Genomic DNA, 16,573 nt, shown 5'->3' with positions numbered 1-16,573 from the left:
ATTCGGACGACGACCTCCCCGCCGCGGACGACGACGACGACGACGACGACGCGAGGCGCGCGTCGAAGTCGACCGCGGAGGCGTGGGATAACAGAGACGACGAAGCCGACGCGGAGGAGGGCGACGAGGAAGACGACGTCGCGTCCGACGACGACGCCGACGCCGACGCCGACGCCGTCGCGGCGGGGAACCGAATCGGAGTCGGTCTCGTCAACGCGGAGGACGCCTCCAAGTCGACGCACTCGCTCGCGAGGCACCTCCGTCGCGCGATCACGCCGGACGTGATCGAGCGCTTAGCGTCCTCGCCGGTGAAGTACGTCGCGATAGATAAGCGCGAAAAGAGGGAGAAGGAAGCGAAGGGCGGCGGCGGGTGGTGGGAACTCGACGCGATGGCGATGGATGACGAAGGCGGCGCTGTACAGCTGTCGACGGCGCCCCCGACGGCGCCGGAGGACCTACCCGCGAAGCTCAAGGAACGATGGAACGCGCTTCGCGACCCGGCGAGTATCGTCGCGAACGGCGCGAAGAAGGCGAAGAAGGACGCTGCTGCGAAGGGAGAGGGGAGAGCGGCCGCGGAGAAGGCGAAGGCGGCGGCGGCGGCGGCGGCGGCGGCGGCGCCCGCCGCGCCGTTCGCCTCCGAGACCCAGGCGAAACTGTTCCAGCTGTTGGACGCCTATAAAGACGTAACGTACACCGCACGTGCGTTACCAGGGACGTTACCGAAAGAGCCGCTCACCCCAGAAGGCACCGGCGGCGGCGGCGACGACGTCATGGACGCGTATTTACTCCACGTCGTGAACCACGTCATGAAGACGCGAACGCGCGTGACGAAGAACAACGAGGCGCTGTTGAAACGCGCCAAGGCGATCGAGGCGCGTTCTATACACTGGTCCCCATACGACCGCGTCGGCGTGGTGAACGCCGATCCTTAAGGACTTTCCCCGGCGCATCTCTCCGCCCAGGGTCCCCCGCTTTCAATCCCCGCCCTCGACGCCTTTCAACTCCATCTGACGCCTTTCAACTCCACCCGACGTTCGCTCGTATGCATACTCCAGGCGCGGCGGGACGTCGAGAAGGGCGCGAAGCGCGCCGCCGCCGCGGAGGCGGCGGCGGCCGCGAAGAAGAAGAAAAAGAATAAGAAGGAGGAGGAGGATGATGAGACGACGGGCGATGCGACGGACGATGAGGACGAGGGCGGCGGCGCGGACGCGAAGACCGACGTCGCGAAGACCGACGTCGCGACGAAGCCGGCGCCGGCGAAGAGAGGCCCGGGCGCATCCGCGAACCGCGTGCGGGTGAAGGACGACCTGCCGAGGGACCAGGGCTTCGTGCGACCGACCGTGCTCATCCTCACGCCGATGCGGAGCACCGCGGGGAGGATCGTGCGACGCATGCTGCAGCTGTGCCCGGCCGCGCACGGGCGAGCGGACGCGGTGAATAAGCTGGATCGCTTCGCGGACGACTTCGGCGACGGCGACAGCGACGACGACGACGACGACGACGGCGGCGGCGACGACGGCGGGAAGAAACGGAAGAAGGCGATGTGGATTCCCGAGGACCACAAGCAAGTGTTCAGAGGGAACACGGACGATCACTTCCGACTGGGGGTGAAGGTCACGAAAGCGAGCGTGCGGATGTACGTGGACTTCTTCGGGTCCGACGTCTTGGTCGCGTCGCCGTTGGGTGCGTTCGCGAAATTTCTCTCCCTCTCGTCGCATTTCATTTTTTTTTCGCTCCACCTCGACGGCGCCGACGAGGACGACGGCGGCGGCGGCGGCGGCGGCGACGACGACCGAGAGAGCCGGTGACGAAAGCATACACCCGCCGAAGGACCGCGCGCGCGCGGACCGCCTGTGGCCGAACTTAGGTTCCCTATTGGCCCGAGGCTCTCTCGCGACGTCGTCGTCGTCGCCGCCGAATCATTTCGTTTTCGTTTTCGTTTTTCCGACGACGCTTCCTTCATCAGACTCACCGACGGCGAATCATCCGCTCTCTCTCTCTCCGTCGCCGCCGTCGCAGGCCTCGTCACGCGGCTTCAAGAGTCCGGCGCGAACGCGAGCGACTTCCTCTCGTCCCTCGAGGTGTTAATCATCGACCACGCGGACGTCATCGCCGCGCAGAATTGGAACCACGTCGTGACCACAGTGCAGAGCGTAAACGCGCTTCCGAAGGAAACGCACGGCACCGACGTCATGCGCGTGCACGAGACGCACCTCAACGGCCACGCGAAGCATCTGCGCCAGACCGTGTTGCTGTCCTCGCACGCGTCCGCGGAGATGAACGCGCTGATGCGGAATGAGTGCGCCAACGTGGAAGGACGGGCGCGGTGGAGGGAGACGCACGCGGGCGTCCTCGGCGTCGCCGCCAACTCGGTGCGAAACGCGGGCGGGCTGCGGCAGCAGTTTGAACGCGTTCCAGACGCGCCGATCGACCGTGCGGACGACGCGCGGTTCAAACACTTCACGCGGAGGGTTCTGCCGAAGCTTCGAGAGAACCCGCAGCCCGGGTCGTTGCTTTTCGTGCGGTCGTACCTCGATTTCGTTCGCGTGCGAAACGCGTTGACAAAGGCGGAGGTGTCGTTTTGCGTCAACTCCGAGTACACGGACCTGAAGAACGGCGCGCGCGCGCGGTCGCTGTTCGCGGACGGCCGCAAGCGCGTCCTCCTCGTGACGGAGCGCGCGCACTTCTATCACCGACGGCGGATTCGCGGCGTGCGCGAGGTTTTTTTCTACTCGTTGCCGGACCGAGAGAAATTTTACTCCGAGATGGTCTCGTTCCTCGGCGACGACGCGAGCGACGCGGACGGGACGCGGCTCAGCGCGCCGACCGCGAACGTCGCGTTCAGCGCGTACGACGCGCTGCAGCTCGAGCGCGTCGTCGGGAGTAAGCGCGCGAAGAAGATGCTCGCGCCGGACGCGAACAGCACGTTCATATTCACGTGAGCGAGCTCGCGCGGAGGGACGTCGTTTACGAACAGAACAGAATGCGAACGACACCGAACGGAACGAAACGCTCGTCCACGCCCCTACTAGCGCGCGCGCGCATACGGTACATACGTACTGTATCGTACTGCACACGCGTGGACGACGACGCGCCGCGCTCGCGCTCACTCCTGCAACGACCGGAGGTACGCGAGGACCTGATCGTCGGTCATGTCCTCGACGGCTTCGCGTCGATCGCTTCGCGCCCCCCCCGCGTCGGCCGGTGCCGGTTCGACGTCGAGAGGACCTGATGCCGAGCATCCCTTCTTCGGTCGCAGCAGCCTCGGATCTAAAGGTCCTCCTCCACTCTCGACCGCCGCCTTTGGCTCGAACCCCGGAGGAAACTCCGGGTCGTCGCCGTCGCTGTCGCTGTCGACGTCGCTAAAGGGCTCGGGAGGCGCCTCGAACCCGGCCGGCGGGCCCTCATCGACGACGACGTCCTTCGTCGTCTCAAAGTCCAAGCCGAAATCGTAGTCGTCGATATCTCGCGCGACGCCGCCCTCCCCGGAAGAGAGCTGCCACCCCCGCGGTCCTCTCTCGTCGCGCCACGGCTGAGCGTTCGCCGGCGCGCCGCCGCCGCCGGAACGAATCGGTATCGGTCTCCCTTCCGCGAGCCACGCCTCGTGGCGTCGATGCGCGATGTCTTCGATGTCGTCGGGCGCGAGAGGGGGCCTCCCCGTCTGCGCGATAGAGTTCCCGATCGCGCGCATCGTATCTTTCGTCGCCTCGTCCATCTCGAATCCGTTCGCGAAGAGCCATTCGACGCAGTCGATCTCGCCCGCGTCGGCGGCGGCGCGCGCGCACCGCGCGCGACTTCGCGGCGTCTCCGGACGCATCCCGTTGTCGAGCAGGAACCGCAGCAACTCCACGCGTCCGCGCCCCGCGGCGAGCTCGAACACGCGGTCCACGGGGATGAACGCGTCGCGCTCGGTGAGGAGATGTTCGATGATGAAGACGTGACCGCCCTCCGCGGCGCCCGCGAAGGTCTCTTCGTGGCGTCGGGATAACCGAAACGCGTCGAAGAGACGCCGAACGAGGCCGAGGTTTCCGACGCGCGCGGCGACGCGCGTCAGGAACTTCACGTCCTCTATCCTGAAGTACTCGTCGTCGTCGCTCCCGAGCATAGCGTCCTCCTCCTCGGCGGCGTCCCAAAGCCATGGCCTCCGTTCGATCCCTGGTCGTGACACCGCCGCCATCCACGCGTCGTTCCCGCACGCTCCCAGCGCCCACTCGAGGACGTCCACGGGGAACGCGCGCGGTGCGCGCTCGAAGACCCCGCGTAAGACGAGCGCGCACGTCCGAGGGTCGCGCACGGGGCACCCGAGCGCGGCCGCGAGCTTCATTCGAGCCGGGGAGATGGCGAAGTCCGCGACGACGAAGAGAAACGCCTCGTGATGACTCGCGCGATCTGGCGGCGCCGCGTCGCGCGCGCGCGTTTCGTCGGCGAGCGCGCGACATCCGCGCGACGCGAGCGAGAACGAGGCGAGATCCGCGGCGTCGAGGCGCGCGAGCACGCCCGAGACGAAGACGTCGCGGAGGTCGCGCGATAAGAGCGCGTCCACGGATCTCGCCTCGGCCGCGATCGCGAGTCGCGCCTCGAGCTCGTCCTCGTACACCCACTCGACGCCGAGCTCCGCGGCGAGGTCCGCGGGGAGGGTCAGCCTCTCTCCTCCTCCCGATCGTCGGCGCTTCGTGGGCGGGGGCGGGGGGGACATGGCGACGGGACGCGCGCGGTCGCTGCGCGCGCGCGCGCCGTGCGCTTGGACGAATGTTGGCAACCGTGCCAAGATAATCGCGGTCGTCTCGGCGGCCGTTTCGCGCGTTTTTTTTCGACAGCGAGGCGGCGTGCCAAGTGCCAGACGGGCGCCCCGGCGAGCAAAAATTTCGTCTGACGCCTCGCCCCCGAGATCGTCGTCGTCGTCGTTCATTCCTTCCCTCGTCGCGCACGGGAGCGGCGTCGAGAGAGGTACCATGACGGACGCGGCGGCGGCGGTGGCGTCCACCGCGGCGCCCGCGCCCGCGGCGGCGCCCGCGGCGAACGACGCCGCGCCCGCGCCCGTCCTCGGCGCGAAGCTCGACGACTTCCCGGTCGGGGACGACTTCCTGCTGCGCGAGGCGGTCGAGGCTGGCGCGGCGCTGGGGGCGATCGCGCGCGGGATCCTCCCGTTCTCGCGGCCGTACACGCGCGAGGAGATCACCGCGCGATGGAGGTGCGCGTCGAATCGGTCGCGCGTCTCGGCGTCGCGCGTCGAGTCGCGCGTCGTCCCGCTCGCGTTCGCTCGAGTCGCGCGCCGCCCTAATTCCTCCAACTCCTCCGAATCCGCGCGACTCGGACTCCGCGCGAAGCGCCCCGCGCGCGATCGACGCGCGATCTGACCCGACCCGACCGCCCCCGCTCCCTCCCTCCCTCCCTCCCTCCCTCGCTCGTCACTCCATCGCAGAGCGCTTCTGTACGACCCGAACGTCGCGCGACCCGCGGCGAAGCGGATGGCGCGGTACATCGTGGATGCGAGCCCGAAGGTGGCGCCGCTGCCGGTGGGGCCCGACTTCGCGCGCGCCTTCGCGGCGAGAAAAAAAAAGGCGGCGGCGGCGGCGGCGGCGGCGGAGGCGGAGGCGGAGTCAGTGCCCGCGGACGGCGGCGGCGGCGACGCGATGGCGATGAACGGCGAGGACGGCGGCGGTAATGGCGACGACGACGTGGACGAACACCTGGGCTACATCGGGCTGGACGCGCCGCCGTCTTTCGCGGAGGCGGAGGCGTGCGTGCTCGATCTTCCCGCGTTGCCGGCGTTCGCGCAGGTGGACGCGGATGAACGTAAGCGCGCGAAAACGGCGCTCGCGCGCGCGTTACACAAAATTCGGAAGCTGGAAGCGTCCGCGCAGGCGGCGACCGCGCGCGCGGCGACCGCGAAGGGCGCCCTAGGGGTGTTACAAGGCGCCAACGCGACGTTTCTTCTGACCAAACGCGAGACGATCATCGGACGATCCACGGATGATCAGAAAGTCGACGTCGACCTCGCGGAGGAGGGCAACGCGAGCAAGGTGAGCCGCCAACAGGCGTTCATTCGGTTGCGGTATAACGGCGAGTTCGTGTTGAGAAACGTGGGGAGACGGCCGGTGTGGGTGAACGCGACGGGCGTGGAGAGCGGGCACCGATGCGCCCTCGCGCCGCACTCCCTGATCGAAGTGGGAGGGATGCGGCTTTTATTTTTGCCGAATCCGACGCTCGTGCGCAAGCAAGAGCCCGAGCCCGTCGCGTTCTTGTGACGACGCGCGCGCGCGCGATGGATGGGATGCGATCGTGGAGTCGTTTCTGCTAGCCGCCGCGCCGCCGCCGCCGGCGGCGGCAGCGCGTTTGTAACACGTCGTAGATCTACCGCCTTCGGCGTCGCTCGAGCAAGCAGACTACCTTCGCGTTCGCGTATAAACGCTTCCTCTATCAGAAGAGACTATCTAGCTAGCTAGTCGGCCCTAAGGACTAGTACAACTACTGTAGTAAAGGTACACGGTACGCGTCACAGCAGCGCTCGGTTCGGCCGCGCGTTCGACCTGTACACGTACGGCTCGTCCGCGGGCGAGTCGACGTCGTACAGCGCCCGCCGCGCGCTCGACGCGCAGTACCCCACTGACTCTCCCACCTCCTCGCTCGCGGCGACGCACCGCGCGTCCACGGTGCTGACGCGCCCGTCGAATTCGCTCGTCACGAACGCGTACGGCGACCCCGCGGGGACGCCTTTCGCGACGAACTCGAGCCCGCGCAGACGCGAGCCGGTGTACGACGCCGCCTGTATCTCGCTCATGCTGACGACGGTGTCGAACGACCCCAGTTGTCCGACTTTCGGGACTTTCCCTCCGATCGTCGGGTTCGACGGATCCAACACGTCGATCAACACGATCGCGTCGGAGTCCCATCGCGACGCGACGAACGCGTTCGTCCCGCTCACCGCGATCGCGTACGCGCCTTTCAGCATGTCCTGATCGTTCACGAATCCGCGAACGACGGGGGCGTCGAGCGACGGGTTGTCGGAGAGCGCGTTCGGAAGCGCGACGACGACGACCGAGTTGCTGAGCTCGCCGACGACGTACGCGAAGTCGTTCTTCACCGCGAACGCGCGCGCGCCTGACGAACGAACGAACGAATGAAATGAAACGAACGACGCGTGCCATCGGTCAGTCGTCGAGTTTGAAACCGGTCGGAAGCGAGCGAGGGCGGGGCGGAGCCGCGAACGCGAACGATGAGAGGAAAAAAACAATTGAAAAATTGAAATCCAAACGAAAGCGCGTTCTCGGCGCGCGCACCGCAGAGCGACCCCGTCGTCGTCCGCACGCCGTCCACGGTCGTCGTGCTCGAGCAATTCTTCAGCGACGTCAACACGACCGGCGACACGATCGGCCGATCGCTGCTGTCCACGCTCCACCGCGCCGGGCGCACGTCGACGAGCGTCACGGACCCGATCCCCGCGGGCCTCTTCCCGCGCGACACCGCGACGAGGTAGTCTTCGCTTCGGTGCATCCACGTGGCGACCACCTGCTCCAAGTTGACGCGGTCCGCGACCGAGCCCGCGATCGTGGGCATGTCCGGGCGGTACACGTCCACGCACGTCACCGCGTTCTGTAGCGTCGCGGCGACGAAGAGGTAGTGGCCGTGGAGGTAGGACCCGCGCGCGCCGCAGAGGGAGCCGGAGTTTTTGGGTGGGATGCCGACGCAGTCTTGGACAAATCCGACCATCGAGCGCGCGGGCGCGGAGACGGTGTCGCCGACGGGGTTGCCGCGCGAGTCCACGGTGATGACACCGCCGCTGTACACGTCGTCGTGCGCCGCGAGCGCGAAGAGAGTTGACGACGACGACGACGAGGAGGAGGAGGAGGACGTTCGAGGCCGAAATCGAATTAATCCCGCGGCCTCGCGTCCGTCCGAAGACGCCGCGTCGCCGCGCGACGACGACGCCGCGTCGTCGAAACCCCACGGAGACAGCGCGAGGAGCGCGACGAGGAGCGCGCGCGCGAGCCCTCCTCTGCGCTTCATCGCTCGCCCTGCCCCCCCGCGCGGCTCTGAAGTGACGACGACTCGATCTCACGTCGTCGCGTCGTCCAGTCAGCACCGCACCGCGCGGCCAGTCGTCGTCAGTTCCCAGAGCGCCCCCCGCGCGCCGCCGCCGCCGTCGTCGTCGTCGTCATGTCGTCCGCGGCCGCGGCGCGATGCGCCGTCGCGACCGCGACCGCGCCGCGCGCGCACCGCGCCGCGCTCGCGGCGTCGCGGCGTCGCGACCGCGCCGTGCGACCGCGGCGCGTTTCGCATCGTCAGCGTCCGATCGCCGCCGCGTCCGCCTCCTCCTCCTCCTCCTCCGGGGTCACGACCCCGGACGAAGAGACGCTCGCGAAGATCCTCGCCGTCGCGACGGACGCGGCGAAGAAAGGCGCCGCGGTGATGCTCCAAAAGCTCGGCGCGGACGTCGTGAAGACCAAGGCGAACACGCGCGATCTCCTCACCGAGGTGGATCCCGAGGTGCAAGAGATCATCTCCTCCGCGGTGAGATTGGCGTTTCCGGATCACGGCTTCCTCGGCGAAGAGTCCGTCCCGCCCGGCATGGAGGCGTCCTCGAGAGCGCTGGACGAGATCTTGACCGACGGGCCGGAGTACCTGTGGGTCGTGGACCCGATCGACGGGACGACGAACTTCGTCCACGGGATGCCCCTGAGCGCGATTTCCATCGGCGTCGCGCATAAGGCGCGTTCTATACACTGGTCCCCATACGACCGCGTCGGCGTGGTGAACGCCGTTCCTTAAGGACTTTTGCCGTCGTGTCTCTCCGCCCACTCCTCGGTTTCAATCCCGACACACCTCGACGCCTTTCAACTTCAACTGACGCCTTTCAACTCCACCCCGACGTTCGCTCGTATGGAACGACCCTAAGGGCGAAGTCGTCGTCGCCGTGATCCTCGATCCGTTCGCCGGGGAGATCTTCTCCGCGACGAAAAACGGCGGCGCGCGCGTCAACTTCTCCCCGTGCGTCGTCGGGGAGGAGCGCACCGGCGCGGAGGCGGTCGTCGTGACCGGGTACGGCGCGACGGACGAGTCCGCGGACGCCATGGTCAAGGGGATGATCGCGTTGACGTCGTTGCCCGTTCGAAGCATTCGGCGCGTTCTCCTTACACTGGTCCCCATACGATCGCGTCGGCGTGGTGAACGCCGATCCTTAAGGACTTTGCCCGGCGCATCTCTCCGCCCACCCCTCGCTTTCAATCCCCGCCATCGACGCCTTTCAACTCCAACTGACGCCTTTCAACTCCACCCCGACGTCGCTTTGTATGGAACGACCCTCAAGGATGCTCGGCAGCGCGGCGATCATGCTCGCGTGGGTCGCCGCGGGGAGGCTCACGGCGTACTACGAGTGCGATCTGAACTCGTGGGACACCGCGGCCGGGGCGCTGTTGGTGCGAGAGGCGGGGGGCAGGATGACGGACCTCGTCACCGGGGAGGAGTACGGATTGCGAACGAGGGCCATCATGGCGAGCAACGGCGCGACGCACGACGAGCTGCGCGAGTGTTTGGTGAAGGGCGGCGTCAAGGCGTTGGCGGATTACCCCTAGCTAGATCGTATGTGTGGTGTGCGTGCGTGTAGTAACGCGTGAGAGATGTGCGTTAGTTGTATCACTGTTGTACTTGACTTTACAACGAAAAGTTCGTCAAAGATAACACTCCGCTCTCTCCGTCTGATGAAAAAAATCTGCGAATCGGCCCGCGGCCGCGCCCGCGGGCGCAGTCGCGGGGGCGCGGACCGAAAAAAAATTACTACGGCTACGCGTGAGTCGACGACACGCACAGGGCCCTCCCCCTCGGTCGATCCCTATCGTGCGTCGTCTGACTGCCTCTCAGCCTCTCAGCCTGTCTGTCTGTGCATACGGTACTGGTCATACCTGTAAGGAGGTATCGTCGGTACGGCGCGACGCTCGCTCGCGCCTCTCCATCATTTGGCGAGCCCCGGGATGCCCTTCATCTCGAAGTCCTCCTTCTTCAGATCCCTGAGCGGCGCGCTAACCCCCGGTACTTGGCTCCTCGGCACGCGGTCCGTCCCGTTTCCGTGGCTCGCGCCCCCCAGCCACGCCGGCAACCCGAACCGGTTGAACCCGCCGCCGACGTATTCCAGCAAACCCGGCATCGTCCCCATGATGGCCATCTGCCCGACCACCGACCCCGGGTGCGGAATCTTCAACTTCGCCACCTCGTTCCAAAACTTCCTCACCGGCTCCGGGTAGAAGTCGTACGGCTCGTCCCCGAGGTACCGCCGGTACACCGTGTTCATGATGCTCGAGAACCGCGACAGCCCGTGGATGCTCCCGGTGCGCAAAAACCTGCGAGACGTGTACTTCATCAACGCCATCTGAACGCCCTTCTTGTTCTCGCACTTCACGAGCTCGTCCGCGAGCGCGTACGCGGACTCGATCGCCTGCCCGCCGCCCTGCCCCAGGTTCGGCTGCACCGCGTGCGCGCTGTCGCCGAGCAGCGCGACGCGCCCGTCGATCCACCGCGGGTTCGGAAGCACGTCGAACACGTCTCGGCGTTCCACGTCCTCGGGTCTCGTGCACTCGAGGCGCTCGAGCACCGCGGGACACCACCCGGAGAATCGATCCAACAGCATCTCGCGGTAGTTCTCCCAGTCCTCGCACTTGGCATACTTGTCGTCTCCGCCCGCGGGGACGTCCAAGAAGGCGTAGTACTGCTGCTGCCCGTTCCCGACGTCCGAGCTCACGAAATACTGCTTCGGACCGAGAAACACCTGGTACCCGGTTTTGTCGACGTCCGTGTGAATCGCGTCTCGGTGCGGCGCGGAGTAGTCGCAGATCGCGGTGTACACGGCGTAGCCCGCGTACGCCAGCGGCGGGTTGTTCGGGTCCTCCCCGCGCATCTGCGCGCGCATCTTGCTGTTGATGCCGTCCGCGCCGATGAGCACGTCGCCCTCGTACGTCTCCCCCGTGGTGAGCGTCGCGATGACTTTGGGTCGTTCCATACAAAAACAGTTCACCGGTCAGTTGAAAGGGGACGCGATCAAGTGTTGAAACCGGGCGATGAGTGAAAAACTTTTGTATAGAACGCACCTTTGTCGCCGACGTTTTCGTACTTCTCGACGACGGTCTGCATCATGATGTTCTCCTCGCCGACCGCGTCGCGCAAAATCTCGAGGAGATCGTACCGCGCGATCACGAGCGTGAGCGGCAGGCCGTTGTTGTAGCACGGCTGGCGCGTGTCGAAGCGGTAGAACCAGTCCCCGGCGACGCCGTCGAGCAGCCCGTTGATGCGATCGCCCGTGATGGTACTCTTCGCGAGCACCTTCTCCGCGACGTCCGGGGCGATCGAATCGAGCGCGCCCTGCGCGTTGCACTGCAGCTGGATCGGCCCGCCGAAGAGCTTGTACTCCTTCACCTTTTCGAACACCTTGACTTTCATGCCCTTGCGCTGCATCGCGAGCGCGGTGATGAGGCCGGCGATGCCGCCGCCCGCGACGAGCACCTCCGGGAGGTCGTCTCTTGGCGTCGGGATCTCCACGACGGGGATCGGGCCGACCATGACGTCGTCGCCGCCGCGCGTGGAGTTGTTGTTATCCGCGGCGCCGTGGCGGACGACGAGCGCGCGGCGGCGCGTCGTCGCCTTCGTCGCCCTCGGGGCGCTCGTCGCGCTCGTCGCGTTGATCGTCGTCGTCGTCGTCGTCTTCGCGCGTCGCGTCGCCGCGCGATTCGTCGGCGCGCGCGCGCCCGCGAGCGCGGACGAAGCGATCGTCGACATCGTTGCGTAGGTTTGGAACGTGCCTCGGGCGTCCCGGTGCGATTCCGCGCGTCGGGCGTCGAGCGCGGCGTCGAGTGCGCGCGCCACGCGAGCGGCTCTCTCGTCGCGTTGAAAAAAACAAAAGATGGCCGAAAGAAAACGTGGCCCTTACGTGGCGGCTCTCGGCCAATCAGAGCGCCGGAGCGTTCGTGGTACAAAAAACGCAGACTAAAAGCTCGTACGGAAAAGCGGACAGATCTGCCGACGAAATCGTAAAAATCTCCTTTCGCGCGTCGAGGCGTGGTTCGGCGAGATCTACGAGTCTGGTTGATCGGCGGAAGTGGGTAAGGCACGAAAAAAAACGTGATGAAGTGCGGGCCGACCCGACGCGCGCGCGCTTCGAACGCGCGACGCACACGCGCGCGCGCGGACGCACGTCCTCACACGCGCTCGCGACATCGAACGCGCCGCGGTTCGAGCGCTCGTCAGCGACGATGGCGTTTAGTAGCGTCCTGGCGACGCGCGGCGCGCTCGCGTCGGCGGCGACGACGCCGTCGTCGTCCTCGACGACCGCGACGCGTCGGTCGTTCGGCGCGTCTCGGCGCCGCGCGCGCGCCGCGCTGCGCCTCCGCCGCGACGGACGCGCGTCGTCGTCGTTCGCGTCCATCGCGCCGCGCGCGTCGGCGTCGGAGGACGCCGTCGACGCCGCCTCCGACGCGTCGGATCGCGCGTCGGATCCGACGTGGGGATGGGGCGGTCGCGACGAAGAAGGATCCCGCTCGCGCGTCGCGCGCGCGCTCGCGTCCGCCGCCGCCGCGTCCACGGTCGCGCTCTCCCTCGCGTCCCCCTCCCTCGCGGCGTTCATCGACCCGAGAGCCGCGGAGACGGGCAAGTGCCTCCTCTCCTCCTGCCAGCTCGAGCTCGCGGGATGCATCGCGGACGAGAAGTGCGCGGAGTCTCTCGTGTGCCTCCAGACGTGCTTCGGCCGTCCGGACGAGGCGGACTGTCAGATCAAGTGCGGCGATCTGTACGCGTCCAAGGCGGTGCAGACGTTCAACACGTGCGCGGTGACGAACAAGAACTGCGTGAAGCAGAAGCAGGACACGGGCGAGTATCCGGTGCCGCCTCTGGACGCCATGGCGTCGGGGTTCGACGCAAACGTGTTCGCGAAGGATAAGCGGTGGTACATCGTCGCGGGGTTGAACAAAGATTTCGACACGTTCGACTGCCAGGAGCACTTCTTCAGCGCGACGGACCCGGATCACATGGCGGTGAAGATCAACTGGCGCGTGAACCGCCCGAACGGGCAGTTTTACGAGAGGAGCGACGTGCAGACCTTCTACGCGGACGACCGGACCAAGTCCATCTTACACAACAACGTAAACGAGTATCTGCACTACCAGGACGACTGGTACATCCCGGGGTACAAAGAAGGCGAGTACGTGTTCGTGTACTACAAGGGCACGAACGACGCGTGGGACGGGTACGGCGGCGCTGTCGTGTACTCCACGAAACCGGAACTCGACCCCGCGTACGTGCCGGAGTTAACCGCCATCGGTAAAAAAGTTGGCGTCAAGTTTTCCGATTTCGTCGTCACGGACAACTCGTGCAAACCCGAGCCCGAGCTGAAGCTCTCGAAGATCGCAGACCTGGACACGCTCGCGGACGACGCGTACGTGATCGAAAAAGACATCGCGAAGGACTTTGGCATCGTGGGCAAGGACGCTAGGAAATTCGCGGGGATCGTCGGAAAAGACGCGAGACTTCTCGAGCGCGAGCTCGAGAAGGACGTCAAGTCGATCGAAAGCGAGATCGAGAAGGACGTCACGTACGAGGCGAACGCGGTCAAGGCGGAGGTCAGGGCGCTGGAGGACCAGCTCGTGTCGTTCGGGTCGAGGTTCACGTTCATCAAGCCGCCGGACATGGTCGGCGACGGGCGGTCTAAGGAGCAGGCGAGAGAGATAAAAAAAGCGGAGAAGGCTCTCGCGAGCGTGGAGAAGAGCGTGCGACGGGAGGACGCGCGTCAATGATTGGACGAGGGAGGGGAGGAGGGAATGAGGGAGAGGACGGATGGAGGACGATGGCGTCGGATCGGTCGGCGGGCGTAGTAGAGCGTATTATGATGCAGTTGACGAAAGGATTGATTGAATGATCTGATTGATTTTGGGACTCGGAGTGTCGTAAAGTAGTTTTCGTCGTAGTACGCGGGACGCGAACGATCGTATGCGTCGCGAGTCTCGATCTCGAAACGCGAGGCTGCCAGGTGTCGCGCGCGCGGCGACGCGGCGATGACGTGTTCTCGGGAAGGATAGATCAATGAACATCCGCGACGCACAACGCCACGCGCGCCTCGCTCGCATCACGTCACCGCAAACGATGTCCTTCACGATGACCGCCGCCTCCCTCGCCGCGCCCGCCTCCATCGCGCCGTCCGCGCGCGCGCTCAGGGCGACGTCCTCCGCGCGTCTCGCGGCGACCCGCGCGCGCGTCGTCGCGCCCGTCGCGAAGACGTCGATCCAGTTCATCAAAGGCTTGGAGGAGACGACGCAGCCGGACGTGCGTCTGACGCGCAGCAAGGACGGCACGAACGGCACCGCGTTCTTCATCTTCAAGGAATCCGGGATATTCGAAGCCCCGGAGCTCCCGGGGGACATCACCGGGATGTTCCTCACGGACGAGGAGGGGGAGATCTCCACCGTGGACGTCAAGTGCAAGTTCTCGAACGGCAAGCCCGTGCAGATCGAGGCACAGTACGTCATGAAGAGCACGAACGAGTGGAACCGGTTCATGCGGTTCATGGAGCGGTACGCGGAGGACAACGGCATGGGGTTCAGTAAGAAGTAATAAAGTGAGCGACGGCGCGACGCGCGAACGAAGAGAGAAGAGAGAAGAGAGAGGGTGGGGGGCGTCGGGTAGAAGAGAATCGATCGGTGCTCCGGTCGGACGGATAATCATCGCTTTTCGCGGAGCGCGAGAAGAAGGAAGAGCGCGTCGTTCGTTTCTGTTGTCGAGTAATACGATACGCAGACGCGATGATGGGCTACGAACTACATTACTACATACGCTACGCGTCTTCATTCACGTCACGCCGCGGCGTCGCTCGCGACGATCGCGCGCGGCGCGGGTTCCGGCGGTCCGGGGGACGCTGCCGCGCCGCCGGGACTCCTCGCCGGCGCCGTCGTCGGCGACCGCGGCGGCGGCGGCTTGGCGCCTCCCGCGGCGTTTGGACTCGCTGGCGCGGACGTCGTCGCTCGCTTCGGCGACCGCGGCGGCGTCCTCGGCGTCGTCGCGCCTTTCGTCGTGCCGCCGGCGCCGCGGTCCGTCGCCGTCGCCTTAAGGTTACTATTCTCTCTACCAGGTCCCTTGCCGCCGTCGCCGGGCGCGCGTCCGCCGTCGCCGGCGCCGAACCGCAAGCCGTCCATCCTCCACTTTTCCTTCAGACGCGTCCACCGCGACGCGTGGTCGTCGAACATCTCCCGCGCTCTGTCCCACGCCGCCGCGCTTTTGTCCTCGGCGTCTACGCTCACGCAGCAGTGCCGCCAGCACACGTTTTCGTTGCTCGAGAGAACGTGCTCCGCGGGAAGACCCACGCGCACCTTCGATATTGAATGCCGCCACCGTTCGTACGCGACGCGATACGCGTCCACGACGGACGACACCGAGGGGTGCTCCATCTCGACGTACCCGAGCTCTTTCCTTCTCGAGATCCCTAACGCCCCGCACGCGCCCGTTTCTCGGTGACGCACGAGGAGGACGATGTGGCGGTGCTCGCGACCGCCGCACTCGGGGTCGTTCCATACGAGCGAGAACGTCGGGATGGAGTTCAAAGGCGTCAGTTGGAGTTGAAAGGCGTCGAGGGCAGGGATTGAAAGCGGGGGGTGGGCGGAGAGATGCGCCGGGAAAAGTCCTTAAGGATCGGCGTTCACCACGCCGACGCGGTCGTATGGGAACCAGTGTATAGAACGCACCTCGGTTTTAAATCCGAGCGGCGCGCGGTCCACCTCTTTCCACCCGGTGGTGAGAAACAGCGCGAGGAAGACAGCCTCGACGCACTTGATCGGCAGCGCGTCGCGGAGGATCGTCTGACGTGGCAGAGGAAAACGACGGGCGGTGACGTGTTTGGTCAGTGCGCGATTGGTCAGATGCGAACAGATTCGCCGACGCGGCGCGGAGGGAGAGGGGCCCCGGGGCGGTCGGAGAGCGTTCGACCGTCGCGCCGTACAGTACCTTCGCGGTGTCCACGACTCGCGCGTACGGCCGGTTCTTGTTGATGCTGAAGTACGTGTCCGGGGTGTGGTTGTACCGCAGCGAGTCGATGCACGCCTGCGCGGCTCGAAGCCTCGCGCGGATGGGGACGGCGAGGGAGAGCGACGGAGGGAGCGGCGCCGGTCGTCTCGGCGGGGCGGAGAATCCGACGCGTCCGACGCGTCCGCCGCCGCCGTCGTCGTCGTCGCCGTCGTCGTCGTCGTCGTCGTCGTCGCCCCCCGCGGTCAGCGCGCCGGGCCTCGCCGCGGCGATGCTCTTCACGAGCGCGGCCGCGCGATCGCACTGCTTCCGCGTCAGCGAGATCCCTCGCTCGACGACGAGGAGACGCATCGCGCGCAGCTCTGCGATCTCGCGCGCCAGACGCGCGTCTTCCGCCTCGGACGACGACGACGCGAGCGGCGACGACGACGACGGCGGCGGCGGACGCGTCGGACGCGTCGGATTCTCCGCCCCGCCGAGACGACCGGCGCCGCTCCCTCCGTCGCTCTCCCTCGCCGTCCCCATCCGCGCGAGGCTTCGAGCCGCGCAGGCGTGCATCGACTCGCTGCGGTACAACCACACGCCG

At 66.4% G+C, this 16,573-nt stretch overlaps 9 protein-coding genes across 9 annotated transcripts; 5 read left to right on the top strand and 4 right to left on the bottom strand.

Annotated features, from left to right (window-relative positions):
* Positions 1 to 770: 770 nt before the first annotated feature.
* On the top strand, positions 771 to 2,942 carry MICPUCDRAFT_20101 (uncharacterized protein; the record flags this gene model as incomplete). Its single annotated transcript, XM_003061080.1, has 3 exons — positions 771 to 889; positions 1,316 to 1,683; positions 2,020 to 2,942. The coding sequence occupies 3 exons, from the start codon at positions 771 to 773 to the stop codon at positions 2,940 to 2,942; spliced, it is 1,410 nt and encodes a 469-aa protein (XP_003061126.1).
* Positions 2,937 to 4,954, bottom strand: MICPUCDRAFT_63247 (uncharacterized protein; the record flags this gene model as incomplete). The annotated part of the gene is made up of 1 exon (XM_003060824.1): positions 2,937 to 4,954. One exon carries the CDS (start codon positions 4,952 to 4,954, stop codon positions 3,107 to 3,109), a length of 1,848 nt encoding a protein of 615 aa, XP_003060870.1. The 3' UTR covers positions 2,937 to 3,106.
* On the top strand, positions 4,953 to 6,248 carry MICPUCDRAFT_60545 (uncharacterized protein; the record flags this gene model as incomplete). Its single annotated transcript, XM_003061079.1, has 2 exons — positions 4,953 to 5,191; positions 5,423 to 6,248. 2 exons carry the CDS (start codon positions 4,953 to 4,955, stop codon positions 6,246 to 6,248), a joined length of 1,065 nt encoding a protein of 354 aa, XP_003061125.1.
* Positions 6,249 to 6,399: 151 nt separating this feature from the next.
* Positions 6,400 to 8,007, bottom strand: MICPUCDRAFT_60544 (uncharacterized protein; the record flags this gene model as incomplete). The annotated part of the gene is made up of 2 exons (XM_003060823.1): positions 6,400 to 7,101; positions 7,281 to 8,007. The coding sequence occupies 2 exons, from the start codon at positions 8,005 to 8,007 to the stop codon at positions 6,497 to 6,499; spliced, it is 1,332 nt and encodes a 443-aa protein (XP_003060869.1). The 3' UTR covers positions 6,400 to 6,496.
* Positions 8,008 to 8,157: 150 nt separating this feature from the next.
* Positions 8,158 to 9,572, top strand: MICPUCDRAFT_60543 (uncharacterized protein; the record flags this gene model as incomplete). Its single annotated transcript, XM_003061078.1, has 3 exons — positions 8,158 to 8,760; positions 8,897 to 9,096; positions 9,308 to 9,572. 3 exons carry the CDS (start codon positions 8,158 to 8,160, stop codon positions 9,570 to 9,572), a joined length of 1,068 nt encoding a protein of 355 aa, XP_003061124.1.
* Positions 9,573 to 9,949: 377 nt separating this feature from the next.
* Positions 9,950 to 11,547, bottom strand: ZEP1 (zeaxanthin epoxidase; the record flags this gene model as incomplete). Its single annotated transcript, XM_003060822.1, has 2 exons — positions 9,950 to 10,974; positions 11,079 to 11,547. 2 exons carry the CDS (start codon positions 11,545 to 11,547, stop codon positions 9,950 to 9,952), a joined length of 1,494 nt encoding a protein of 497 aa, XP_003060868.1.
* Positions 11,548 to 12,236: 689 nt separating this feature from the next.
* On the top strand, positions 12,237 to 13,889 carry VDE (violaxanthin deepoxidase; the record flags this gene model as incomplete). The annotated part of the gene is made up of 1 exon (XM_003061077.1): positions 12,237 to 13,889. The coding sequence occupies one exon, from the start codon at positions 12,237 to 12,239 to the stop codon at positions 13,770 to 13,772; it is 1,536 nt and encodes a 511-aa protein (XP_003061123.1). The 3' UTR covers positions 13,773 to 13,889.
* Positions 13,890 to 14,130: 241 nt separating this feature from the next.
* Positions 14,131 to 14,586, top strand: PSBW1 (photosystem II 13kD protein, chloroplast precursor; the record flags this gene model as incomplete). Its single annotated transcript, XM_003061076.1, has 1 exon — positions 14,131 to 14,586. One exon carries the CDS (start codon positions 14,131 to 14,133, stop codon positions 14,584 to 14,586), a length of 456 nt encoding a protein of 151 aa, XP_003061122.1.
* A 239-nt stretch (positions 14,587 to 14,825) lies between these two features.
* MICPUCDRAFT_60539 (uncharacterized protein) lies at positions 14,826 to 16,545 on the bottom strand (the record flags this gene model as incomplete). The annotated part of the gene is made up of 3 exons (XM_003060821.1): positions 14,826 to 15,524; positions 15,711 to 15,824; positions 15,970 to 16,545. 3 exons carry the CDS (start codon positions 16,543 to 16,545, stop codon positions 14,826 to 14,828), a joined length of 1,389 nt encoding a protein of 462 aa, XP_003060867.1.
* Between the last annotated feature and the right edge of the window lie 28 nt (positions 16,546 to 16,573).

This window comes from Micromonas pusilla (assembly GCF_000151265.4).
Source record: "Micromonas pusilla CCMP1545 genomic scaffold MICPUCscaffold_9, whole genome shotgun sequence".
Taxonomy (NCBI): Eukaryota; Viridiplantae; Chlorophyta; class Mamiellophyceae; order Mamiellales; family Mamiellaceae; genus Micromonas; species Micromonas pusilla.
The sequence above is the reverse complement of the archived record's forward strand: the minus strand, read 5'-3'. Positions and strand labels throughout refer to the sequence as shown.